The sequence below is a fragment of the Scatophagus argus genome, chromosome 10 (assembly GCF_020382885.2).
Source record: "Scatophagus argus isolate fScaArg1 chromosome 10, fScaArg1.pri, whole genome shotgun sequence".
NCBI classification, from domain to species: Eukaryota; Metazoa; Chordata; class Actinopteri; family Scatophagidae; genus Scatophagus; species Scatophagus argus.
The window spans coordinates 16,638,122-16,665,705 of NC_058502.1; the positions used below are offsets into that span (position 1 = coordinate 16,638,122).

The 27,584-nt window shown below is 43.1% G+C and overlaps 3 protein-coding genes across 7 annotated transcripts in view; 2 read left to right on the top strand and 1 right to left on the bottom strand.

Moving 5' to 3' along the window:
* Positions 1-20,258, bottom strand: part of LOC124066321 (signal-induced proliferation-associated 1-like protein 2) — a 79,783-nt gene extending 59,525 nt beyond the window's left edge. Inside the window, exon 1 of one of the 4 annotated variants that reach the window (XM_046402595.1) lies at positions 19,977-20,258. The gene's annotated coding sequence lies outside the window, so the exon portion shown is untranslated. Of the gene's footprint in view, positions 1-10,816; positions 14,131-19,976 lie in introns of those variants that run through there. The other 3 variants (XM_046402594.1, XM_046402592.1, XM_046402593.1) reach the window with 3 other exon arrangements.
* A 455-nt stretch (positions 20,259-20,713) lies between these two features.
* map10 (microtubule associated protein 10) lies at positions 20,714-24,148 on the top strand. The gene has a single exon (XM_046402596.1). The coding sequence runs from the start codon at positions 20,857-20,859 to the stop codon at positions 23,377-23,379; it is 2,523 nt and encodes an 840-aa protein (XP_046258552.1). The 5' UTR covers positions 20,714-20,856; the 3' UTR covers positions 23,380-24,148.
* A 136-nt stretch (positions 24,149-24,284) lies between these two features.
* On the top strand, positions 24,285-27,250 carry ntpcr (nucleoside-triphosphatase, cancer-related). 2 transcript variants are annotated; one of them, XM_046402597.1, is made up of 5 exons: positions 24,285-24,419; positions 24,756-24,918; positions 25,008-25,110; positions 25,703-25,912; positions 26,523-27,250. In XM_046402597.1, exons 1-5 carry the CDS (start codon positions 24,386-24,388, stop codon positions 26,598-26,600), a joined length of 588 nt encoding a protein of 195 aa, XP_046258553.1. In that variant the 5' UTR covers positions 24,285-24,385; the 3' UTR covers positions 26,601-27,250. The 2 variants fall into 2 exon arrangements, with proteins under 2 accessions (XP_046258553.1, XP_046258555.1); XM_046402599.1 differs by lacking the exon at positions 25,703-25,912.
* Positions 27,251-27,584: the final 334 nt, after the last annotated feature.

Here is a 27,584-nt window from a genome sequence, read left to right on the forward strand (position 1 = left end):
ATATGCTGCATTGCAGACAAAGAAAAGTGGACTGCCAGGAGAGTGGTTTAAAACGCCATGATTGTGTATGGAAGCCAGGGAGCTAGAAGAAGGGAGTGTCAAAGTAAATCTTATTATGTGTGTATGTGCGTACATATCTTCAGTATGTGTTTCTTTGAAAACATCAGTAGTCTTTCAAAATAATTGATCGCACTGTGAAGCACCACAGCATGTTCTGAAGCTACGCATGAAAATGTTCAAACGCAACATTTCTGCTTTTCACACAGTAGTGTTTTGACATGCTAAACACATGGTAAATATCCACAACAGATGTTCTTAAAGTGCTTCAAGAGACCTGACTCTTATCAGTTGGTTGCAACTGAGCTCATTCATCAAGTCATTTGTCACAGTATTTCTAATGCCAACATAAAATGCACCTTGTGCTTATGATCTATTGTTTTTAAATTCCAGTGGCACATAATGCATTAAGGTGAGAGCAATCGATAAAACAAAATCACCACTGCAGCTCTGGAATGACAACCTTTCCGTGCCAAGATTAACATAATTACTAACAGCAATCCATCAAGTGGGTTCTTAACCACAGTCACAGCAAGATGTTAGCTTCAAATAATCACATTGACAAGGTGTAGAGCCAAGTTATGCTGCAAGGTTACGTTATCAAAAGAAAAGAGCCCTTGTTCTTGAGTCGGACTGAGCCTCACATAAAACAGTGCTGGCTGTAGGTAGTGCAGGAGAGTAGCAGGCCTCCTCCTGGCTTCTCTGAAAATGGGAGTCTCCTACCCTGATGCCCTGCCAGCTGGCTGTCTGCCCAGCGCATGCCAGGCAGCACACTGCCATTGTCCTTTAGTTGTTTCAGGGTGATCTGCGAATTAAAATAGACAGGACAACAGATTTTCCCTGTTTATACACGCAGAACCAACCACAACCCCTCTGCTAAACAGAGACCCACAATGCACTAAGTTAAAAGACGTAAGTGATGTCGTAAACCTGGATAAGGATAATGTAGAGTCTCTAATCTAATACAAAATTCATGAATACTGACTAGTGGAATACCGTGTAACTAGAAATGTGAATAGTACTGCTATTATGAAGCACTTAAATGTGCGTCAGTTGATATTATGTAACAACCAGCATCAATATCACACCCAAGATACACAAGCATAGTGTTAGATGTCACTCGCAGAGCCCATGGAGGTCTCGCAGACTGAAGCTCCTGTATGTTCCCAACAGAAGGAGACCGTGTTTGTTCTTGGCTACTCCAGTGGAGCCCCACGAACAGAGAGCACTGTGCTATGGCCTCTCTCCAAAAGGGACCATCTGTCCCCCAAACTTGGCCCAGCCAGTAGGGCCTTCGCAGCCACGGTGAGACAGAAAGGGACGAAGCGGGGTTGATATGGCCCAGCAGGCCTCCAGAATAAACCGCCACCTATACTGCCTTGCTACCTCCATACTACTGCCAGCCTGTCAGAAAAGTGCACTCTCTCAGGGAAAGGAGAGGAAGAAAAGAGAGGGTGACGAATGGTGAGAAGAGCCCTCTTATCTTGCAAAAGGGAAGCTGTTAAGAGTTGTGAGGAGTTCGGATCGAAAGCTCCGAGAACATCCGTGCTTCCGCCCCACTGCTGAGGTTAGTCAGAGTCCACATTGTCACATTATCACTGAGGAACAGTGCAGCAGAGGAGGAAAGTAGGTAAGCTGTGTGACACTGTTAAGACTGTCAACCTACACACTGACACACAAACACATTCACATCAGTCAGGGAGCAGCTTTTATGCTGACCGGCAGAACGACCTCAGAGCGTGGCAGCAGGAGGGAGCATCTGTCCCTCCTCTTACTCACTTCAGCCATACTCATATTCTCTATAAAGTTTGTTTTTCACACTTTGCCTAGTGTCACTGACAGAAATCTGGTATAAAGGAGACAATTTGGACTCCGGGGCAGCAGCTGGAATCTCCGCAGCTGACACAGAATAAGGTTTAGTCAACCGGAGGATGTGAGGGGAACATAACTGTAGGGAAGACAGGAGTAGGCACAGATACAAGATGAATCACTCGTTTATTCACCTCCCAAGAACTTTCTGTGCTATCTGCCAGAAATGCACACTCACAAATTTCCTCCTTTGTTACAAGCTACAGGCTAGACCTCTTACACATACCATTTTCATAAAGTAAGACTATCCTCACATCATGCTTATTCTGGATCTAAATGCAAGTAAAACGGAGTCAGTATGCCTTATTTAGACTTTACATTTTTTCCTATGAGGCCATTACTTGACAACGAACATGAGAGATCAGTTGCCATGCTTACCTGATTAAGAAGGTCCTTTTTCATCAGAGCCATAAATCCTAAGAGCACAGGACACAAAGCCCTCTGAGCCACTGTGGTAATGAGCTCACTGTGGAAATGCTATCCAAGTGCATTAACTCCATCAGCCACTTGTTGAGAGAAAGCCGCCACACTTCACAGCAGAAATCCTTTAAAATAAACAACTCTTCCTTCTGCTGTGTTAGCCAATGACTAGTCTGGGAAGGAAATGGAAAAAGGTAGAAGTAAGACAAAGAAAAGGTAAAATAAGTATGAGACGGGCAGCCATTGGAGAGTCAATTTAGGGAAATGCATACAGCTGTCCCTTAATGCACGCGGCCCTCTCCCGCCCCCCGTGACAAAGCCACCAACAGAATGAATGAGACTGCAACATTAGCATATGTAAAGGAAAGTAGGTGGCTATGCTGGGTGGGAGGAGTAAGACTGTTGGGTGTTGGTGGATGGGGGGAGGGGGTGCACCATGACATTCAGAACTTTTCTGTCTGACAGGAAGGACAAGGAAAAAGAGGGGGAAAAAACTATTGTTCCCAAGAAAAGATGCCCAGGTCAAGCCTGTGACCCTTCGAGTTTCTTGCAACGGCTGATATTTGCAGCAGTGGGAGATGGAGGAATCCATTTATTCGTTCCCTTTCCTATGAACTGCAGCCTGATACAAAGGTGTGTCTGACAAACACAGACGACAACTATGACCACCTTAAACTCAGTGAGATAAGGAGAAAGGAGAAAGCCTCAACCAGAGAGGGGATTTGCCCCTCTTTCAAGGCTGATAATCCCTCTAGCCACATGCCATATGCTGAGCGTGCATATTTTTACCTTCAGCAGAGGCCAGAGCAGCGGACAGGAGGGAAGCAGGGAGGAGAGAGGCTGCAATGGTCCAAAGAGCATGGAAGAAATGTTTGAAAAAAGGTTCCCGTCTCTGCAGGGCTCTACTCTCTGGTGCTTCACTGCAAACAGCTGTGGGTTTAAGGGCCTGCACACACCAAGGCCAAGAGCTAGCACCAACAAAGGCTGACTGCAGTGTGTTTAAGTGCAGCTTTTGTCAGAAGATGTGCGGTAAAGCATCAAAGGCTACAGCTGACAGCAAGCTGACCACTAACATGTTGAATAATAAGTGGTTTATTTAAAATTTGTAACGGGCACTGTAAATGTTTGCTTTGCAACATTATAGCGAACAGGGGAACAAGACAACCCATATATAACTAGAGAAAACAACAACTTGCTGGGCTGCACTGTCAGACACTGACTGGACAAACTTTACTGTGCCGGTTTTCAACTTTACTTTCAGCTTTCTTCCAAAGCTGAGTCTGTCTCAACTTTTTAGTGAAGGGCTGCTGCGTTTTTTTTTTTTCCTCCCAGAAACCCCTGCAGCCCACACCACCACAGCCTAATCCCACTACCCACACTGAAAATGAATGGGAAGGACTGGCGTTTTTCCCGTAACGCCTGATTTGGTCTGAATGAGGCTAAGTGCTTGATCAGTTGCTGTTTGTTGATGCTAGTTGTTTGAGGTCAGCTTGGTGTGTCTGGGCCCTAATGTGGAGTTAGTGAAGCAGATGTTCAAATGTAAGGGTTTGTGGCTGAACCAGCAGGTTAGAAGTGGGTATGGAGACATAAAATCCTTCTCCACAAACACTTACACATCCCTCAGGAAGGTACTACAGCCATGCACATTAAAAACAACTGTACTAATTATGTTATGAAGCCAGTTATTTCTGAGGAGGTCGATCTTCCACGGACACATAAAGGCTAAATAAAGACTGTGAGGTAATTGAGTTTTGATGATATATTTCTCCTTCCTTATAGTGCATATAATTGAGTTTCAGGGAGCTTAATTGGAAAAACACAAAATGGTGTCATTCTAACCACTTCCTGATGACTGCTTTGCCTCTGTCTGTTTCTGGTTGGAGGTAGAAGCATGTTAATAGCAGGAAATGACAGACTTTAATCGAGCAGAATGAATGGCAGCAAGTACAGATCTGTGTGCCACAATGTGCTTTGATCTAGCCTCTACAGGCAGGTTCTCAGCTTTGATTTCAGTTGAGGGGGAAGGAAAGAGTTTTATTTGAAGAGTGGGAAGCCCCAGGAGGTAACACTTAGAAGTTCTTGTCACTGCATCCCAGCAAACAGACAAACTATTCACCGACCCACACACACGTGTAGCAGGGCCTGTGGAGAAGCACACAATGCCACAAACGCTGCTCACTTCGCACATGGACGACCGGGTCTGGTGGGTAATTTACATGCCAAGGGTGGTCATTACACAAATGGATACACATGCGGAACAACCTAACTTCACAAACACACACACACACAAAACCTTCACAGCTCATCTTTCAAAAGCTGTGGAGAGCTTGACTTGTTTAGAGAGGTATACTTTGGAGGACTTTATCAATACATACTTTTTCAATACGTTTAGTGGGAGAAGACTGTCTTTCTCTTAAGATGTGTTGTATCCACATGGGTAGATTCAACGTGTCTTCTGATTTACCCACTGTGACAAACTTTTGCTTCTGCTTTGTATTAGAGATAGAAGAAGAATCACTTTACTGGCAGTATATATACTTTCACATACACACACTTAATTTGTCTTCTGCATTTGACCCATCCTTAGTTGAACACACATGCAACACCCGGCAAATTACATGCAGGTTTAGCTTCACACTTCAGCTGGGCAGTGACAATTAGCTGTGTAATTACCATACTGGATGTTTAAAGCAATGTCTGACATTTTGGAAAATACGCTTATTTATTTTCTCGCCGAGAGTTAGATGGGGAGACTGTAGCAGAGTATTTCTAGGCCAAGCTGACCCCAAGAATATATTATGCCTGGCCAAAAAAATAGAGCAGCACAGGAAGCTTTAGAGGTAAGCTAAACATATTGGCATGCACCCCGTCTGATGTGAGTGCACTTGAACGCACACAAATGTACTGCAAGACAAAATCAATTTCTAATGAGTGAATCTTCATTTTTGGGTGAACTGTTCCTCTATATCACACATTTTCATCCCTGCAGTGGAGCCTGTTCTTTCTGACAAACAATCCTGACCCATGTCACAGTCAACCTGAAAAGATGACTAAACCCAGCATGGTAGCGGGGAACCATCAAGGCGTTCTCCATAATTACAGCGCTAAACAAGTAGAAGCAACATAATATGGTAAAGAACAAGAGTTTTTGCCTGATTGCTTCCACCAGGGAACATTTAATAATCCACCAAGAATGAAAGGCACCACCTGTATCCGCTTAGATTGCGCTCTCTATCATGAGGGTGTGACGATAGCCAGGCATGTGATCCACTTGCCGTCCAGTATTTTTAGTCCTGCTGATAACGGCATGCTGTGGTGAGACATGTTTCTCCTTAGTTATGCAGAGTGGGAGAGAAGCTGTGTAGGGAAATGGCCTGTTCCTCCAGCAGAGAGGAAGGGAGGAATAACAGCTGGCAGGCAACAGACACAGCATCTCTGAATGTTACTTCTCTCTCTTCTAGCCGCACCCCTCCTCTTCTCTCTCTCTCTCTGTCTCTCCACCTTCTCTCCTCCTCTCGGTTTGTTCTGTATGTGTTGTCTGGATTCATCAGAGAGCAAGAGTCTGAGCTGCCTCCACTATCCCTCCCATGCCACTCCATCAGGAGGAGAGTGAAAGACAAGGGGGTAGTGGGCACATGAGGTGAGGGGGTGGAGAGTAAACAGTGGCTTCGCATCTCTCTATGTTGTTGCCAGGCAACTTTTTTCTGCATATGACAGCCCTGAGTGACAGCAGACCTCCCTTCAGAACAAAGCGGGAAGGAGGGGAGAGGAGCAGAGAGCAGCACAGAGATGAGCGGTGATCTGTTGAATACAGGGACAGACACAGTGTTGCTGAGTTGGAAGCAACACAAAGCAACATTATGAAAGATTCGGACAAAATCAAGAGTCAAGAAAAGGGGTACAAGATGACGGTCAGGACCCACAGAGGGGTCACAAGATGAGTCTTAGGGGTTAGATAATCAACAGAATAAATAGGCAAAAAGATGTGGAAAACATGTGTGCTTTAATTTATTTATTTTCTTTTAAATCACGTGATAATTTTACTTACTGGGGCTAGGGGTTGGTGATATTAGAACAATCTTGAAGGTGTGCACAGTCTGCTGATGAAAAGTCAGGTTAAGTTTCTTAGACCACAAAATATTTCTGAGGGTCACAGCAGAACAGAGTTGCATTATTCTCCTTAACAACTTGAGCTGTGAACTTGTTTTAGAATGTTAAAATAAAAGCTCCATTTGGCTCATTTGGCGTAATACGAGTCTTTAGAGATCCCGAGATCCCAAACTGATTTGTTTATTTACAACGCATGTCTGCATGTTGGGCTTTCTGTTTAGCAGCTACAGAAAAGATTTTAGTTTAAAATAATTGTAAATAATTAACATTTCAAATCAATTTGGGATCTTGGGGCTTCCAGAGACTTGGACTGTTCCCGGTGAGCTATACAGAGCCGTTTTATTTTTTTTTCGGGTTGTCAGCAAGTCCTCTTCTGCTTCAGTTGTTTTGGAGAATGCTGCAACACAGTTTTTCTGTGAAACTCCACAAAGGTTTTGTGAACTAAGAAACTTAATCTGACTTTCCATCGGGAAAGGGGTGAGAAGATAAATTTTCAGTTCGTGTGAATTGTTCCTTAAATGTTGAAAGTGTAGAAATTCATAGTCTATGTCAAGTCGGGTCACATTCTACAGGTCAGTTCAAAGTTGAGAAAAAAAGATTGTAGCGATTAAATGGACTGTGATATTATTTTTTTTGGCCTGGGCGTCAATCTTTCTTTGGCCCTCTAAAAGTTATCCAAATAAAGGAAGGAAAGAAACTACTCTGGTTACTACCCATCCCCAGGTGCAACTGTGGATATGACATTGTTTGAACAGGTTCAAGCCTAAAAGACTGGGAATCAGATTTTCAAAACATTCTGTCACTGGTGTAACCAACTTAATTTCTGTTCATGCCAGATTAGGTAAACTTCCTGTAATCACACTTCAGAGCAAACCAGTGGATTAATGTTTGAACACTACAACATTGCCACTAGCACATTGAGGATGTCTTCAGTAATTAAGTGCTTACCAAAGCCTTGTTTACATTTTGCAGTTTTGCACATGCTCTTTCATTACCTATGAACATATGATTAGGATCTGTAAGAAACTCCTGGGGCAAAGTACCAGCATTACCACAACCTACAAACTATACTTTGGTAAAAGTTGGCAGACACCAATAGTTCCGGCTCAGCACTTTCTGTGTGCAGCACAGATGACGTGCTTCATCCACAGGGCACATAATAAGGGTTTTTGACGATCGCAGGGGCTAAAATTAGCACGTGAATAATAATCACTGGCCAGAGAGCTGCTTTTCATTGGAAGTTTGGCAGGGAAGAGTGCACTGGAATCCAGATCAGGAGTGCTGCTCAACGAATGTGTGCGGAGGGAGAAGGCAGTCAGGAAGCAAAGGAAAGTTGACACTGGAAACCATATTGTTAATGGCAGTATGGGCAAAGTTGCCAGTGCTTTGGAGGTGACCATGAAAGATGCCAGATGCCTGCACCGTGGCTGGCTAGAGAGGAGGAAAACAAGGCTACAAACAAACACGCAGCATGTAACAATGGTTACATTCATAAATGTTTTAGTCTGTTGACATACTGTAGGTGTGGCTGGTGAGAGTCTGATACACAAGAAAGACAGGAAAAATAAGACTGTATTCAGAACTCAGGATGCTCAGGATCTAGATACGAAAATAACGACAACAATAAGAAGTGAAGTGAAGACCATCTGGTGCATATGTTCCAGTGCAGCTACTTCCTCCTGTAATTAATGAAGTTCTCCAAAGGGAACAGTGAGATTAAGCGAAAACTCTTCTTACCCTCCACAGGCCATGTTTTCAGAGCTCAGAGAAAAATGGCTCTGACAGAATTCCTGAGATCTAGGCAGCCCTGGTTTGTCATGCAGCTGGCATCTCTTTAATGGAGTCACTTTCAAAGCTATTTCCCCTACAAGTGGCATCAAAAACATCTGTTCCCTGGGCAGCCACCCACATGAGAGATCACCCACTCCTGGCAGGATAGCCTGCAGATGTAGGCAACAACCAACATGCAAATCTGCATGTAAATCACCAGACAGCCACATTGTGACAGTTAGGACAACAACATACAAGTCACAAAGGGGAAAGGAGAAGAAAAAAAGAAAAGACAAAGAGTGAAAATACAGGGACTGAGAAATAACCACTACACTGAAAAGTAACACGACTCAAAAGAAGAACGAAGTGAGTGAGTAAACCTGAAGAACAAAAGACAAGTTACAGTGCAGGAAAAGGAGTACAGTAACCAGTAATTCTGACACAAAGTCTCCTGGACATATGGAAGAATGTACAGAGGCAGAAGACCAACTTGACCTTCATCCTGTTCAAAGCGGTCCAGTTAGTAAAGGGACCTGGTGGTGCCTGATGAAGTAGTCACAGCACAGCTATATTAGGGCCGCTGTGTCCAGCGTGTATGAGATGCCTTAAACGTGCACTCTGCTCATGCTCAGAGGAGTGTAAAACACTGTGCATCATTAAGGGAAGTGTACTTAAGTACTGTCCACAGCCCTGTAAAGAGACTGCAAGTGGGGGCAGAGTGGATAGAGGGAGGCAATGGGAAATGGTCCCAGTTATTTCCATTCCCTCAGCCCGTTTATGGAAACATTATGGGAGCAAGGTTCAGTTCTCACGGAGGAGGAAAAGCTTTGGGACGTAAGAGTGAGAGGCAGAAGAAAGTGAAGGGGAGAGTGAAATAGAAGAAGGAGGAGGCACTGCAGAAATGCTGCTTTTAGCTGTTTTCTCTGGAAAAGACCTTGCTCTGTGTGTGTCCTTCATTGTGTGGTTCTCCCTCTGGCAAAGGCCACAAAAGCCTCCATTTATCTATCCTGAGCATCTAGCCTTATTGAGAAAAGACCCTGAAAGGCAGACAGCCATCACATGTGCCAGGGTGACATGGCTTTTCCCTTGTTAACACTTCAGTCTTGCACCCAGAGTGCGCCCAGCACAATCTCCACCAGAGTGAGGGATTACTCCTGCCGACAAACGGGAGGAAAAGAAATAGTACATCTGTTCTATGTATTTGCATTTCTTTGGTTGAATCACAATGCACCACTTGACTCGATGGAAAGCGAACATTCTCAGTCAGGCGTGAGAAAGCCACCCCATCAATGAGGCCTTTTTGCACCCTTTGGTTTCTTTAACCCGGGTAACAGCACATCACAAGGAGTAGCTTGCACAAAACACAATCTGTCAACTTGGAGGCAGACGGGGCCAGTTTATTCATGATTCTCTCTCATCAGATTCTATTTACTCAGTGTTCTTGGGAGTAGAAAGGGGACCAAGTGCAATTTTAGGACATCGCAATGTGCGCTATTCAGCAATCTGCAGCTCTAATTGCAGAGCAAGAGGAATTTTCTACATCTCTAGCATTGAGGCACAACAGCTGCAGCTGGCATGGCATGTGGTGGGTGTGTTTACGGGAGGTGTGGCAGCTAAAAGAGTGTCAACGACTAACCTCCCACTGAGAGCCACCCACACGTGTGCACCTACGCATACACACATACAAATGCACACAATGTTACATGCACTGGCACCCACATGTTCACAATCACATGGTCTGCTTTGTCTCCACGTCAAAGATTAATAATGTTAATGACATACCAAAGCACCAGGGGAAATACTGCGCTCTGAAATTTGCTTCCCTCTCCACTGCCACTCATCAGCACATCCTTGATCTCACTGATTTAGAGAGGAGTCAGCTGTCTTAAAGAAAAAATAAATCTTCCAACACATACAGTACATACGCCCATCCCATTCCTGCTGTCAGCTGGTCATCATCATCTCCTGCTAAATATCTGAGTACACATGCACACAAACCACTAAAAAGAGGAGGAAGGGATACACAAGCTCTCTTTTTACCACCTCTTCCCTCTACTCTTATTCCCACCTCTTTACACCACTATCCTACCATCCCCCTTTTCTGAATGCTAAATGGAGAAAAGTGTCCAGGGAGATGAGTGCGGATGGATTCATTCCTCCCACCAGAAGCCAAGTGCACTGATCCGACCTGGCACGAGGGCCCCTGGTGATCGCGTGACCTTTGACCTTTAGAACTGATCGAGGCCAACGATCTGATGAGGTGCTCTTATGGGGGGAGGTGCACGAAGAGCGAGAGGTGGCTGAACAATGCCCCAACAGTCAAACAGAGTATGGTTATATTTCATACTGCAGAATTACCTCAGGGACCTCACTGGCAAATGCACAGCAAAGTCCACTGGCATTAATATTTATGCAATCCAGCATGACATGAAGAGAGCTGGAGGTAGATCTAAATGTACTTCCACCTCACTCGAGCAGTGATCAGGCACAAGATGAAAAATGTGCACAGGAAGGTGAATATCCTTTATCACAGTACTGGCCAAACTTTACAACAGAATACTAAATAAGCACAGATTTCCTTATTCCTCACTTCCTTATCTCTAAAATGCAGCTGGCTCTGAAGAATGTCACCAAGATGGCAGCATTTAGAGAAAGCATCAGGCACTGGCAGCTGTACAACATGCACTCAGGGTCACCAACCCTGCGGAATCAAGAGAAAAGTCTTGCGTTAATTTCGATTTTTTGCAAACGCAGTCAGTGTTATATTGAGCAGGGCTTGGTAAGGTGGATGACTCCCACAGGCTGTCGCTATAAATAAGATCTTAGTCAACCCGTCTGGTTAATGAAAGAGACAAAGAGCCCTTTAGCAGTTTGTTGGAGTCTGTCAGAAGATGTGTGCATCTGACCTTAAAATTCCACTTTAGAAGGATGAAATATTTGAACCCTCACGTTACCGTCATCCCTGACTAAAACACAGATAGTAATGCTATTCAATACCGAATCAACAACAGCCACATTCTTCCAGTATGGGACTCCCTGGGGTTCCACTATCAGACATAGGCTCAGACCTCAGTGTGTGTCGTTTTCAGCATCTATGATGAGAAAATGTTTGTAAACCCATCATGTACTATACTGTAAACCTAGAAATGGCCGTGTTGTTGTTTCTGCAGTGCTGAAACACTGAGGTGACAAAGCAATGAATGGTGCAGCAACAATCCAAGTCAGCAAACAGAGCAGCCTGGGCGAACGAGGGAACTGGCTCTGCTGGAGCAGAGGGAAATGGAAGAGGTCTCCTTAGAGACTCCAGACTCAGGCTGCCTTTTAGTGATAATGAAACAAAATGACAGGAAACAATTAACCTGTACTGATTTCTCTCTCTGCACCCCCCCATAAAAAGTCAAATGTCACCACCCAAGAGAACAGATCTTCATGTGTGATCTGTTGAGAACTTGTGTGTTTACAGGCACTTAACTAACCTGATTAAGGCTGCTTTAACCCAATTTATTTAGAGTCGTGTAAATAAGAAACAATTTCCTTAATCAGCATAAGAGGTTACTTGGGAAAAGTCTGGTCAGCTCAGCAGGAGAAATGAAAAAGAAAATAACTAACAGTAACTAAAACTAACTAAACATGAATCCATCGACAAGTTGGAAGCCTACTTTGACCTCTGACCGTTGGTGTTTGTGTGCTCCACCTAAACTGATTATCTTGAGATAGATGAGAACAGTGTAATTATACAGCTGCTCCTGCAGTTAGATATACAGCACCTGGCTGTGTATCCAGCAGTTGTGTGTTCATTTTGTTTTGGCTCGAGCCCACACAGCCCAGTGCTGAACTGTATGTGGCCCTACAGTCCTGTTTACATTTCAGAGAGGTTCCATTGGTTTCCAGTAAACAGAGCATGGGGAAGGTAAGCACTGAATGGACACACAGAAAAGCTGTAAAGCATTGTCTGAATTACTTGGGGTCTTAATACAGCATCTGGGACACTATGTAAGGATCCTAACATAGTGTCTGGGACACTGTTATGCAATTTTCTACTTTTAAGGCAGTAAACCCATATAAAGGCTAGCATTCAGTGTCATATGTGCTGCCTGTCTAGCTGTGGAGCCCACAGTGGCCCACCCCCTGTGGCTAACCTCCAAATGTCCACAGAAGCTTTCAATACACTTCAGCAGAGAGGAGGAGGGGAACAGTTGATCTCCTCCACACTGACAGACAGTGCGATTACAGAAGCACGGGAAAAGAAAAAAAAAAATCAGGCCGCTGTCACTCCAGATCATTATCTTCCGTCAACAGCCTTAACAAATGGCATAAAAGGAAGGCTAGACAAAATGATGTTGCAAAGAAGGAGGGACAAAAAAAGGCAAGACAGAATATACTACTCGAGCTTTGAATTAGCTCTGCTTGGCTGGGCTGGTGCTCCTTAAACACATCATCATACTGCTGCTGCTGCTGCAGCCCCAAATACAAGGAAAGGCCACGACTACTGCCAGCCAGTTCAGCTCCTCTCGGCTTTAGCCTTCCACTCCACTTTGTATGAAAGGGTTTCTCACACACACCAGTAACTCCAGTATCTCAGGCTTGTCTAAAATAGTAAAAACCTTGTATGTCTTTTCTAACAACAAGTTACAAGAATAGGCCAAAGGCAACATCATGTACAGGCGTTTTTGTGCTTCAGTAAGTGAATACACAGACTACACAGTAATGTACTGGTTTAATGGCCTGCATAATTCAAAAGTACAATCTGAATTGAACTACAATAGACAAAATATTTATATTTCAAGGGTACTGAAAGGAAGTATAATGTTTATTTTAACCAAATGAAGCTCTAGAAAGTGAAAAAAAGCTTCTTGGAAGAAGAATATCTGTGATTTCTTCCAGCCAACACTTGAAAGATTTTGACAGCTTGTCAGATGAAACTTTAACACAGTCAGATTGATACATTGAATTGCACCACTTTGGAATACACACAATATTTTGTAGTTCTGAGTTTCCCAGTATAAGGCGCATATATTCAGTAAACTAAACCCATTATCATCTGATTAATGGACGAATGGAAACACAAACAAGAATAACATCCTGACGAGACTCGTCTGCACTTTTAAAAACACAGTGACAGACTACAGACCATGACTAGACTTTCTAATTTGTCTGGTGTCAGAGGACTGACATGAAAGGAGCTAACAGAAAACAGACACTTTCACACAATTGATAAAAGGCTGTTCAGGAAAGTTACTTTCTGTAAAAAGGCGGACACCCAGCGAACTTGTACATTCCCGTCAGTACTGTACACAAAGCAGAACAGACAATCTCACAGCAACACAAAGTGGCCTCTGCCAAACAACAATGCTGCAATTTAATTCTTTCATTCATGTCTTAAGGAAGTGCTGCTTAAGGAAACTGCCTCAGAGTGTATAGTGTGATATCTGCTGAAGCAATCCTGCTGCTCATTTAGGTTCTATTGAATTTCAATATAACCTCATGCTCAACAACAGTGTTGAAGCCCTGCAGTGCACCGGCGAGGTTAAGTGAAGGATACCGGCTCCAGCAGCAATGCCCTGTTAGCTCCCACGCACACACATGCAAACACACTAAAGCTGAGCACTTTATGGCACATCTGTCACGGCTCTGCTCCATTTGACTTGTTAATTATAATCAACCTCTGTCAGAAACAAGTCAGCGTACTTTTACGCTTCAAAACAACTCATCCGATGGCTATTTGCTCCTTGGCCTGCCCAGGGTCAATTTGACAGTCAAGGGCGCAGATGTTTTCAGTGGGGGTTTCGTGCAGCACTGGCCTACATTTTCTGACTACAGATCTAGTTTACTGTACCATGGAGGACTCTCTATTCCTTATTTTATCTTACTGGTAGGTAACTGGTTGGGAGGGGTCCAATAACTTTGGAATAACAATGGAAATTTATTTTTAATTTACACATTACATCCATCCATCCATCTTCTATACCGCTTATCAATTAGGGTTGCAGGGAACGCTGGAGCCTATCCCAGCTGACTACGGGCGAGTGGCGGGGTACACCCTGGACTGGTCGCCAGTCAATCGCAGGGCCGACACACAAAGACAGACAACCACACACACTCACATCTAGGGGCAATGTAGAGTAGCCAATTAACCTAATGTGCATGTTTTTGGGATTGTGGGAGGAAGGTGGAGAACCCGGAGAAAACCCACACAAAGGCCCAGATGGGGTTTCAGACCTGGAATCCTCTTGCTATGAGGTGACAGTGCTAACCACTGCACCACCGTGCTGCCCTACATATTACATAGTAATAGATTTATTTATATTTAATTTATTGATTTTACATCTCTTTTTAGATAAGACTGGTCATTTTCAAGCTCCACATGAACTCTTTAGCCAGTGTGGCTCACCAATGAACACAGACATACAGAGAGAGAGAGAGAGAACGTGTACAGAGGATGTAAAGGCATGCGGTCTGGACTCTGGCTGGATCACCCACACCCAGTCATGTCTGACTATTCAGACAGGCCCTTTCTGTTTCGCTACAGTAGGAAGGAGGTATGCACACCGGCACTAAACCAAATCTCTTCTTATCTCCCATTGGAGGCTGGCTGCGACCACAGAGGTCAGCTGCCCGATTGTCTGAGGCCGCTGAGGGGAACACAGGCTGAGGTAACCCCAAGGGTCACAACTGGTTCTTGGACTCAGAGGCAATCGGGTTAATGACTGGCCTGCACTCATTCTCTCCATTGTGGTCCGGTGACAGACGTGTAGACAAAACATGCAAGGAGGGTCAGCAACTTTGGGTGGCCTATTCCGCAACATTCCTGATATGGACACTAATGAGTCCCTAAGGGAACAGGAGGTGCAGACATAATTCATCTTGGCAAGACACATTTTCCTATATGCTTGACTATCGCAGATCCATAATGCATGAACATGATGTTTTTCTTTAATGACACTTTTAAATGACTGGCTTGGTGAAACAAAGACTGATACTGTGGTGTTTGTCAAGACAACATAAGAAATGGCTGAATGAAACTACAGTGGGTTCACACCAGGAACAAGACTGATGGAGTGCAATGCCAGAAGTTTGTGTTTTGCTTCTTAATGATCCAGCCGCAAATGCACCCCGTATTGATAACCAGTGGGGCAAAGCGAATAAACAGGAACGATCTTCATTTCTAAAATATTCGGTAATTATTACAATGATGATCCCCCACCATGAACTGAGATGACCCACATTTCATCATTGTGTCTGAAGATCAAAGAGATTATGTGGAGGATTAATGATGGTCTCTCAGATAGAAAAACATCTTACAGTTACATCTGTAAGCTACTGCCATACAGTTAAGATCATATGTAGCTCCGTCTGTCCACTCTATACATACGATGGAGCTTAGTGCAGAAAAACCATGTGGGGTTTCAAAAGGTCATCGTTAAAAAGGTCCGAGTTGATCAAAGCTGGTCATATTTTGTTGTCATAACCGGTGAGACAGTAGTAATATCTAAAGCGTGGATGTAATGCAATAAAACCTTGTACATTTACCGTCTGTGTTGCAACAAAAGGGCTTTAAAACAGATATAATAAGGATATAGGGAAGCATACTGTATATCCATGGCTCCAGCTGACGTTGTCAGACACCTAATCTTTTCCATAATCGGTCTAGCCTCATATGAGCCAGCAGTGATGGCAGGATTGGTCACTGCATGGCTCAAACCGCTCCGACCTTTATTCCTCCCTCTGCCCCCACATCCTTCCTTCAGCAGCTCGACTGTGTGTCACCAGAGGTTGACGGGGTCCTCGCCAGCAACGGCGCGATCAGCATTTGACTCCTGTCACTATACCATCTGCTCCATCCAGCAGCTTCCCCTCCAGCCATGACACTGCTTTTTCACTCACATGTGTCTGGCACAGCAACAAGCCACTGAATGAGCAGCGAGAGTGTGGGAAATTAAAGAGCAGAACGAATACAACATGTCCAAGACACAAGGGAAGGGCTGGTGATGGGGCAGTTAGTTTAGCCTGTGACATTACCATTAGTTTCTACTTTTGAACAAGATAACCATGAAAATGTTCAACAGAGCTATTTCTCTCTTTAAAGCACGCAAGGTATAATGCAGAAATCCCTGATTAAAATGCCTTTAAATGGCGAGCATTACAGTACATCTGACCAACACAGCATTCAACAGCTTCTAATCTACTGTATCTACTATGAGGCTTAACTACATCTGTACGGTCAGATTAACATACATCCCTGAGACACATAATAAATAAACAAGCAAAGCCACACATTAGACACCAATCCACATATGTCCTCAAGAAACACGCCACTGGCCATAACATCTCATTTGTGCAGATCATGTAAAGAGTGGAAATATTGTTCTGTGAGGGGCTGCTAGTATCTTCCTCCTGACATACGCCAGCGCCTCGGCAAGCTGTTAAACATGCCGTCTTAATGCCATTACACTCATTACACATGAGAAGTTGTATAATGTGCAGTGCAGACAAAACTGACACAACCAGAACCTGATGCGCTGACCTTGGAGCACTTAAAGTCACAAGATCCTTTGGTTGCCATGTTTCAACCTTCTTCAGAGAATCGTATGGAAGGATTATTTTTACAGGGTTTTTTTTTGTTTTTTTTAATCCCAAACTAACAAGAAGTATTACTGGCACTGATGAGCTCTGATTGAGATCATCAGTGTTAAAAATCTTACTGCTATCTGAAATTAAAAGAACAACATCTTTCCTGTCTTTGTACTGTGCACATAATGAACACTGCTCAGTAAACCACCCACATCCATCCCAAACAGACCCCTAGTGGAACATGGGATCAATTCATAAAAAAACATCAACGCAGTGACGGCATCTGTGCTTTCCCTGATGGTGGTGAGTGGGCTTAAGTCCTTCCATAAATCCAGACTGCTATCAAAACAAAGGCTGTCAAAAAGACGGAGAGAAAATCTGGCTTTCACAACAGGAGCAGGCAGCATGTGATTCCCCTGTCTGCTGGGTGGTTGGTTTTGAAGCAACAGGATTTGGTTTGGAGGCCTACTGTGACTCCTGGCTGGCCAACCAGCCGGTCAGCCGGCGCAGACCAGAACAGGTTTCCTGATCCTGATCACATGCATGGGGTGTGGGATCTGCTGGAAAGAGGGGCACCACATGGTTTGGCATGCTTTAGTGGTACAGTAAGGAGAAATGCATCACCCCTAACAAATGTGGTCTCAACTTGAGCCCTTTGGTCGTTTTTTTTTTCCTTCCACTCTTCTCCAAATCATGACTAGTCAGCACACCGGTAGCAAAGCACCGTGGGAACAGAGGCAAACAAGGAGAAAGAACAGGAGACAGTGTCAGGCGCGCTGGGGGAGTTGTGTAACAAAAAGACAAAGCATCCACTGCTGTTGAGTAATTTCCCAAACCTCAAGAAAGCCATTTAACAGCGTGTGTTACGGTGTGTTCCATGTTATTGTAATATCTTTATCTTTCATAAACGCAACATAACAGCTGTAACTCTAGTGGGGCGTCTCCAGGCCCAGTAGGCCAGACATCCTAACCAACTCTGCACTGATAACGCCTGTATATGGCCTGTGGGCATGTCACAGGAAGCCATTCCTCCGTCGGTCCTGACAGGTGCCTTATTGTTCATCTGAGCGCACATTGTGCACATAACTTTATTTTGAAAGACATATCTATCCAGCTCAATTACCCATTGTCTGGTTAGCCATGCAGAAAGCCTTGTTAGAAATAGATGAGAACATATTTCTTCTTCAGGGTCCTCTCTGTGGCCCATTGATGGCAGAAAGCAACAGATCTCTATTCAAACTAAGATTGAAAGACTTTCCCTGGCACTGTAATTATCATGGCTGCTGAATAGGTCTCCGTCAAGAGAGTGCTGCTGGCAGTGGGTGAGATGGAGTACCTGGGCAGCCTCATTTCCATCATTAGGGAAGATCTTGTCTTTAATCTGCCTTTCATCTAACGGGGAAAAACCCTGCCTTTCCTCATGTAATGCACCCAAAACAAAGAATTTCCAACACAAAACTCAACCACGTAGCAATCAAATGAAAATGCTAAATTAAACATAATATAAATTAGGTATTGAGGCAACTGCATAATGAGAAAAGACATGAATCCAAACTTAACTGCATGATGGCAGAGAGAATGAGCAGATTAATGGGGTTGTTTTTCCGCTTTTGTGCTCAATAGTAGCAAATTATTCACACATCACTACAGATGTCTTTATGCCCATTCAGGAGAGTGGTCAGTTGTAAAATTGCCTCCCTGATGAGCAGAGCTACGACAGCTGGAGTTAAGCCAAACCTTTCTGGTATGAAAAGAAAATATGTTAAATGTTACAGAAGGCAATCAACATACTGGAAGCATCTTAAAACACTCGTATGCTTACTTAGTTCAGCACAGCCTCAAGGAAAACTAATGTTGCCCAGACATAAAACCCTGTGAAAAATAAAGGTGTCTTATTGATTTCAGCGCTCCAAGAGCAGAGGAGTCTGTATGCTTGAACTGTTCAAATGGGAGCTGTGAAGCCAGGAGGACATAAATCCAGAGCGGTGAAAATTAAACAATGGAAAATTACATTTACACTCGTGAGCACTTAGTTGTTGTGTCTGCAGCTAGCCACCAGCAGAGAAACGGGCCTATTTGTTTCCCTTTATTGGGAAGCTAGTTATTGTGGAGGTTAAACTTCCTGCAGGAAAACAGCAAAGGATATGATGCTGGAAGACAAACAGCATTTCACTTGTTTACTCTCCTGGTGAGGTGTACAGTACACTGTATGTTGAACAGGCCACTGCAGCAGCCAGTAATAAAGCAAGATTGTACATGATGTATACAAGCAGAATGCCAGATATTATTTCTGGAGAATCCAAACAAATCTCATGTAATGGGAAACAGTTTTTTGTGTGGACATGCTGACAAGCTCCTAGTGCTGCACAAACTAAAGATAAGCACATAATACAACAACAAAGCATGCAAAGGGGGTGTGATTGTATTTGACCATTACTTACCAACCTAACCATCCACTCTGGATTCCCTGAACAATTAAATATGGCCTGTAAGACTATAGCTGCTGGCTTCATCTACAGTAGGCAATGAGAACGCTTTATTACCCATGACCAGTTGGACAGTGATGCCTTTATCGCCCCCCACCGTTTTCATGGAAGCACTCCACTGAACGCATTCATTCAAAAATATTTCTGGAAATCCAGTCCAATAACCCCCATCCGGCACGCACACGCACACACACACACGCAAAGCACCTCCATCACCAAAAATATGACGTCAACGTGTAATATCAGTGACAGTGAAAATTATTTTCAAAACTGGAGTGTCACAATGTAGCCTTCCCTCAGGAAAATATATGCAAAAATTGAATGTATTTTGCATTTAATAAGGTCTATGTATGAGTCTGACGCGCTCCTTAATACATAAACAAACATGCGTTAATAACAGCACTGTAGCTCATACCATACTCAGTATGAAGAGGCACAAGTATGGGCTATAGATAGGCTACTGTTGAAACATAATATGCTCCAGTTCTTTTATATTTCCCTCTCAAATTACAGCTGCTTCGGTGCCTGAAAGTAACTTTATCCTTTGTGTTCACTATCACGATCGATACGCCAGTGAGTTTCCACGCCTTTCGCTTACTCTCACTCTGTGTAGCGCTCCACACTTTGAGCTACAGCCCTACTTTTTACTTTGTTTGCTCGGCTCGCAAGCAGAAAAACACATTTGGGTCTTACCTTTAAATGAGAGCGGTGTCCCGTCCAGGTTACGAGATTGTTAACGTTATCAGTTATCCTTACGGGGTAAAATCAATTGAAGCTGTGGTAGTCGGTCTCACATCTCTCTCTGTCAGTCTCAACCTCCAGACTGAAGTAGCACAGACCATAGCGATATCCATCCAGCACCTATCTCAGTGATGACAACACGCAGGGGAAAATAGACTCCGCCCACCCGACGCTTGTAGGAACTCTCTGCTGTTCACTACGGTCCTCTCTGACAAGTTATTATCTCATAAATTTAGGCTGTTATGGCGGGGAGACTAACAGACGAATGCCCACTACAGAATAACGATGTAAAACGAGCCTGCAATGAAAACTTAGTCGGGTGGCCTCGCTGTCATACACCACAAGACTATTTTAGTTCCTAAGCCTAAGCTCTACAGTGGCACCATCTGGTGAACTGCAGGAAAGTTGTTCTCTCAAACTATACCTGAATGAATTATCAGCTTCATATTCCTTTACCTGTGCTTGTGATGTGTTTTCTTGTAGTATGAATTCTCCAGGAATTAATTTTTATTTTCTATTTTAATTAGTTTAAAATTGGAAACAAACTTCCGCAATGACCTGTCTTTACAAATCCTAATAATACCCTATTTGTCAAAAAAACAAAAAGTAAGCAATGTTGCTGACATCTGATTCATTTTTTTTTTCAGTGCAGGTATAGCACCCGTGAAACTACATATCCCTGATATCCCGGGATGACGGGCATGACGCAAAATCCCCGCGACAGCTGGTTGTTTCCATGGAGCCATTAGAAGCTAAAAGCTCGAGTTTGCGGATTAGCTAACAGCTTTTTAGTTAGCTGGTCGTTGTTTTTCGTGATGTCATAGCTTTCAAGATGTCAGAACAACAAAATATCGATAATGTCGAGACTCTGTTTTCATTTGAGTTTTTGGTCGAATGTGTCCGAATCGAGAAAGAAAGCAAAGTTTCCGACGAGCTGGCTCTTGGAGTGCGGCTGCTGGATTTTCCAACGCTGCTCATTTATCAGCCTCAACAGAGCAGTGGCGGCATTAACCAACAAGAACATCATGGAAAGTATCAGCAGGGAGAATACGCCTTTAACAGGGGCAAGTCTTGTTTCTTCAAAATGAACCTGAACTCACTGCATGCCCAGCTGTTTAATAGCCCTCTATATGCTATGGTGTTGGATGTGAAAGAGGAGATCCCCAGATTAGTTGGGACTTCGCTCATCTCACTGGCTAAAGTGATGGACAGGATCAGGCAGGATGTGACTGAACATGGTGCTTCGACTCCCTCGTCTCATGGTGAAAGAGGGCTTGTTGGTATATGCAACCTCATGGGGGATAAAGTTGGATCAATGTCCCTGAGTTATAAACTGCTAAGTCTGGGAGCTAGTTTACTGCCACATATTGCAGACAGCAAGTGTGTTAAAAGTGTCGGTGTACACAGAGAAGAAAATACACCAGAAAGCATCATATCAACAGAATTATTGCCTTTTGAATGTGGGAATGACTGCTCACCTGCACTGGACAAGTCTGATGTCATCCCAAACAAGAAACCATCAAATGAGACTAACTTGCTCAATGAGGACAAACAGGACAGTATACAGACTGAACATGAGACAAGAAACCAGATACACCAGACAGTCAAAGAAACTGAAAACAGTTCTGAAGACGATTTAACTGTTTTTTGTCCACCATATCTTTTCTACAGTAATTCTGCAGAAGAAAAAAGGAAGAGTGAAGGAGGCGGTTGTAATTTATTGAATCTAGACTCAGATGCTACTGCATTTGAAGACACATTCTCAGAAGAAGAGGCGACTGAAGATAAAATTGAAGTTACAAGTTCACCAATAATGAACCAGAGAGTACAGCATGATGCACGAGTTTCAAGAAACCAACAAACAAGAGGAGCAACTCCAAATGTCTTGAGGGAAGCTTTACAGCAGTTGCCTCTGCTGAATGCTCTTCTTGTTGAGCTATCACAGTTGAATGACCAGAGTCCACAACAGCAGCCGTCTATTCATCCCAGTCTAGCTTGGATTTACAGACCTGCTTCCACGGAGCCTTCAGCTGGGCATGAAAACACCACTCCAAAGGCACAAACCAAATCATTGCAGAAAATCAGACAGGGACCTAGTCCCCATTTAAACCATTTACATTCCCCGAGAAACTGTTCTACACCAGTGTGTGGGCCTGCATCTATAAAAGTGAAAGACAAACTGGAAGAGGCTTTGGTTGAGAGTAAAAGCTCCTGTACCTCTCCTAGGAAGAAGCTTGTATATGGCACAACTAAAACGTTTAATCTGAGGCTTAAGCAAATTTCTTCTCCTAGAGTAAAACGCCATGAATGCATGGAATTGATACAGAATAAAACACAGTCAAGTATTGCCAAAGGAAAGACAAAGTCAAGTAATAAGATCATGAAGTCCAGCAAAAGAAAATCTGCATTAAATCAGAGTTCCAGTCTAAATGAAAATGTTGAGACAATGGTACAAAACATCACAGTGAAGTCTGCACCACATGAAACAGTCACAGTAAAACAGGACAACCTGCATGGGAAGGTTCATGCTGAACAAAGCAGATACCCCACGAGAATTTCAGAAAAACCTTCCCATTCTGAAAGAGGGTTGAGAGTTATTCACATCCCCAGTGTGGACGGTGACAAAGTTGCCCAAAACAAAGACAAGAACGGGCATCACAGTGAATCAGATCAATCACAGTCGGAATCTGACAGACACAGAGACAAAATTGAATCTTCAGGAAGCAGCAGACACAGCAGCCCAAAATCCTCCTTCTCAGACTCCAGTGGGGATAGAAACAAGGAGGTGGACTACGCTGATGACTTTAACAGCCTTGAGCCCAGTGATGCCTACTCTCCTGACCTCGGGAGTAGCCCTGAGCCCTCCAGAGCCAAGACTCCCTGGTCTTCTCTGCACTCTGACTTGTGCAACACTGACTCTGGCTCTGAGGGTTTCCAGAGTAGAGCAATCCTGCCTGTGCCCATCAAAGCCCAGAGCTCTCCGCAACGTACTCTGAGGGCTACACACATAATTCGACCTCGAACCCACGGCTCAGCCCTGAGCTTTTCCTCCAATGATGGTGACAAAGACAGATCAGTTTCCTTACAAACCATATGCTCCACAAAACAGAAGTCAGAGAGTGGTAGAGTGGAACGGAGCTCTGGTGCTGACAGTTTTATATCATCAAGAGGTCAAAGTAGCAAGTCGACCAAGAACAGCGACCCAGTTCAAGGATTTTCTGCAGAATCCATATCCTCCTTTGAACCACAGGAGGCAGAAGAGCTGGAGGATGAGCTTGGATCTCTGGATTTCAGAAAGGAGTATCAGCATATCTCTAAGCTAGTGACCAGCAAACTTCCTGGTTACACTATGTAAAAAATAATATATAGCAGGTAACACAAGTGCTGCGTTATTTCACTTAACCAAGTGAAACAGATGAATAGTAGTGTTGTACTGTACACATCTAGCATATGCTTTTATTTTTAAAAGCAATTGTGTGATGACGATGTTGGTCTTACTTTTTAAATAAATACAAGCTTTCTGTGCAAATTATGTGATCATTTTATATCTTAATCACTGGGTTAATACGAGGATACTGGACATTTGCATAAAGTGTTGGACCATGAGTTTTAGTGACATATAAGAGGATGGAAAATATCCCTATGCACGCCATTTATGCAAATCATTTAGCTTATACGCTCTCATTTCCAGTAGAGTTGTCACAAGTTGAAAATCTGCCTGAGTTCACAGGGCAGCTTGCGATTTCAGAGGGTTTGTTTTGTTTTTTTACACCATCTGCTACTTTGCATTTGCTCCTTGGTATTTAATAAGAAAAACAAACTGCTATTTTATGAATTTTAAAACCTGTGTGGTGTGTTTTGTGTGACAGGGTTAAGAATTTATTTGCCACATTTTGAGTTTCAGAGGGACAACTGTACTACTAATTTGCAGTGCTGGAAGTTTATTAACATTATCAAGTATATTTTCTAAGTACAGTAATTAAGTAGTATTCTAATGTACTTTTATTTTGAGTTTTTCCAATTTTATCCTATTATATAATCATACTGCGCTAAATTTTCAGAGAGAATTACTGTATTTTTAATGACTGCATTTATTTGACAGTTGCCACTTAAGAAATTAATTAAATATTATAAAATTATAAATTACACCTTGTTTAGCTAGTGTTGTACATATAATTATGTTGAATTTGCTCGTTGGATAAGACGAATTTTCGAAAAAATCACAAAAAATTTATTTATTTATAAATTTTAAATTAAAAGGTTTTACAAAATAAGGTTCCGAAGGTCAGTCCTTACCGCGCATGCGCCAACTTGATATGTACGGAAGAGGCGCAGCAGCGTGTTGAGTGGTATAATCTGAAATGTTCAAACACGTTTTTCTGACAGGACCTCCAGGTAACATTTAACACCCAGCGTTTTGGTTGAGGCTGAAGTTAGACTTGCTTTAAATCCAGACCAGTCTGTCAGTCGTCTGTCCCAGACATTAAAACACAGCGTCGGTTCTCGTATAAGTTAGCATGTTTTAGCTGTTTTTGTCCGGATAAGCCTGATTTATACCGGCAACGTTTTATGGAAAATTTAAAAGGCTTTGACAGCTGTTAAGTTAGTAGAATCATTCCTTTTCAAAGATGCTTTGGTTAAACGTTGCATTAAGTATCACATTATTTATGTCCCAACATTTTACAGTAAGGCATTGTAACCTTGTATTAAATAGCGCTGTTTTGTTTACAGGTGTGGGGAAAACCACTCTGGTCCAGAAGGCTTGTGAAGCCTTAGTGTCATCAGGAGTGGGAGTGGAAGGGTTTTACACAGAAGAGGTCAGGGAGGGAGGCCGGAGAGTCGGCTTTGATGTGGTCACAGTGACAGGAGAGAGGGGCCACTTGTCCAGAATCAGGTAGCCTGGTTGCCATCCTATCCAAATCAAACCACCCTCTCCCTTTTATCGTGCTGCTGTAGTAACGTTTCCCTTGTGTTAACTTGCAGAGATGGCCCCGGTTCATCTCATGGCAGACGGGAATACACAGTTGGGCAGTATGTGGTTGACTTGCCTTCATTTGAAAACCTGGCTCTTCCCCTCTTCAGAAATGTAAGACAGTAACACATGTTTTTTAAAACTCATCGATAGATCACAGTCAGCAAAAGACTCCCAGTCCTCCCCACTTAACAAATCATCAAACCTTTGATTTACTCAGAATTGATGGAATAATTGGAAGCTTGCAAACACATAAATTCCAGAGTGACATTTTTAGTGTTGGTGGTGCCGTCTGGCTGTCACTGACCGTGATTAATCCTGCATGTAAAGTGAGCCTGGAGTGACGCCTACACATGCGCTGTAAAGGAAGGTGTGTGTGCCTCACCGACACATATTCCACTTTCATCTTGCTTAAAGCATCCCTGTAATCACTGCAGATCACTCATTGCGTGTGTCATGCAAACTCTGTCACATGTGGTGTAAACACCAGTCAGTGAGATTCACATACACGAGAAATTAACATGATGAGCTTTTCCCACATGTTAGATTAGCCACATGCCCACTGATGAAACCTATTTTGTTTTCTCCTCAGTAAATCCATATTGAACTGGTTACCTTCTGTTTTTAAATGTTTATGAACATCAAGCTTAGACTTGTGCATGCATTGATAGAGCTCTTGCTTAGTGCTAATATCCATCTTCTCCAGATAGGGTCAGTGAATGGGGGCAGCAGGAAGGTGTTTGTCATTGATGAGATTGGCAAAATGGAGCTCTTCAGCCAGTCGTTCATCAGGTCAGTGAGACAGACTTTAGATAGCTCTTCCTGCACCATCCTGGGCACCATCCCCATCCCCAAGGGTAAACCGCTGGGTCTCGTGGAAGAGGTGCGGAGCAGAAGAGATGTCAAGGTCTTCACTGTGAGTAGAAATACTAGCACAGTCTGGTGGAAAAAAGAGAGATATTTAGGTCAGTTTACAAGCATTTAAGTCCCACAATAGCAATAGGACACTGGTTACACTGTATCCACTTGGTCTTAAGAGGCCAGTCAGTCTGCTCACTAAGGCAGAAGTGGCATGCCCTGCATTATCCCTCTCCTATAGCAGGATTAACTCTAAATCATGCGTGACTGATTCAACAACAAAGGGTGGTTTCAAATGTCAAAATGATTTATCACGGAAGACTCTGTTATGGATATTGTCATGCAAAATACTTGCTATGCCGGGGTCGTTATTACATCAAGCAAGGTTATGAGGCATCATAAACGTGTTTGGCAAACGTATGATTTGTGATTTTGCTTATGAGTCAGTAGGTCAGAGATTAGGTGTTTCCAACATGTGGTTTGATAATCTCAGAGTGGACACTGTGTTCTCTGAAGCTTAGCTCTTTGATCCCGACCCACAGGGCAAGACATTTGTCAGAGATATTTTGTTATTTATCGCTTGCAGCACAGCTTGTATAGTTTTACCTTATCTGCAGACAACCTACTTAGCATCGTGGATGATTTCTGCTTCTTTCTTCCCCATTTAGGTGTCAAAGGAAAACAGAAATGCTATTCTACAAGACATTTTAGCAGCACTACAAAACTGCCTCAAACAAACAACCTAATGTGGAGATCCAGAGCCTTTAAGAGGGGGAAAACCCTGCAGTTCATGAGTATTTTTGTGCTGACAGCTAGGTTTTATTTGTGTCAGTACATACAGCACACACAGCCAGACTGCTGAGTGGATGCACACACGCTTCATCACAGGGTTGTGGCCTAACCTGAAGGGCATACCAAGCTGCTGGAAGAGTTAGTGTGTCACATGCATGTATTTATGTACGCTATTCATTTTTTTCCCCTCATACGGCTTTAAAATGGATTGCATGCTGAATAATAGATTGTGAGATGGAACACAGCAGGGGAATTATTCAGTTAGCGTCTAAATGCTGTGTGCTTTCAGAGTCAACGACTGTTACTCCTCAGAACCAGTCTGTTTTATTTTTATTATGGCTGTTGGTCTTAAGCATTCATTTGTTCATGAAGACTAGTGGTGTTAGTTTTTAATAAATGGGCAAACAGCAGTGTTCCTCTTTGCTCATTTAGTTCTTTGCTGTGTAAGCCTCCATTGTGTTTGTCTTGTCAACCTGAGGATGTGCTCATTGAAAACCAATCAATATTTAACGGTGCAGCTACGACCAATCCTTTCATGGTTTATTCATCCACCTGAATGAACGGAAAAATTGAAAAATAAACTGTTTTTGTTTCTCGACAACAAGATTGTTTTTCTCTGGTATTCATTTCTTACATGTAAAGATGGAGATTGTTCATTTGTTCAGCTTTTCGAAATGTTTTCAGACTGATTGATGAGGTTCAATCTTTTCACATTCAGCAGCACAAATAAATATGCTTCACTTCAGTTTCAGGGATTTCATGCTCCACTCTGGGAGATAATGGAATTTCTATCTGTGTGCAGCCAGATTATATTTCAGGATAAATAGTGTGATATAGAGTTTTTGAGATATCAGAGTGGATTTATGATAGATTTATTCCAATGATGCAGCTCTCAAGGGGTTTACAGCCATAGAATGAAATATGTTGTCAAGCATTAA

What these genes read in the sequence shown, in the direction of transcription:
- map10 (XM_046402596.1), top strand. Translation starts at nt 20,857, where the DNA reads ATGTCAGAACAACAAAATATCGATAATGTCGAGACTCTGTTTTCATTT.
- ntpcr (XM_046402597.1), top strand. Translation starts at nt 24,386, where the DNA reads ATGTTCAAACACGTTTTTCTGACAGGACCTCCAG. An exon ending in TTTTCTGACAGGACCTCCAG is followed by an intron (nt 24,420 to 24,755) that starts GTAACATTTAAC and finishes TTTTGTTTACAG; the next exon opens with GTGTGGGGAAAACCACTCTG. An exon ending in GGCCACTTGTCCAGAATCAG is followed by an intron (nt 24,919 to 25,007) that starts GTAGCCTGGTTG and finishes GTTAACTTGCAG; the next exon opens with AGATGGCCCCGGTTCATCTC.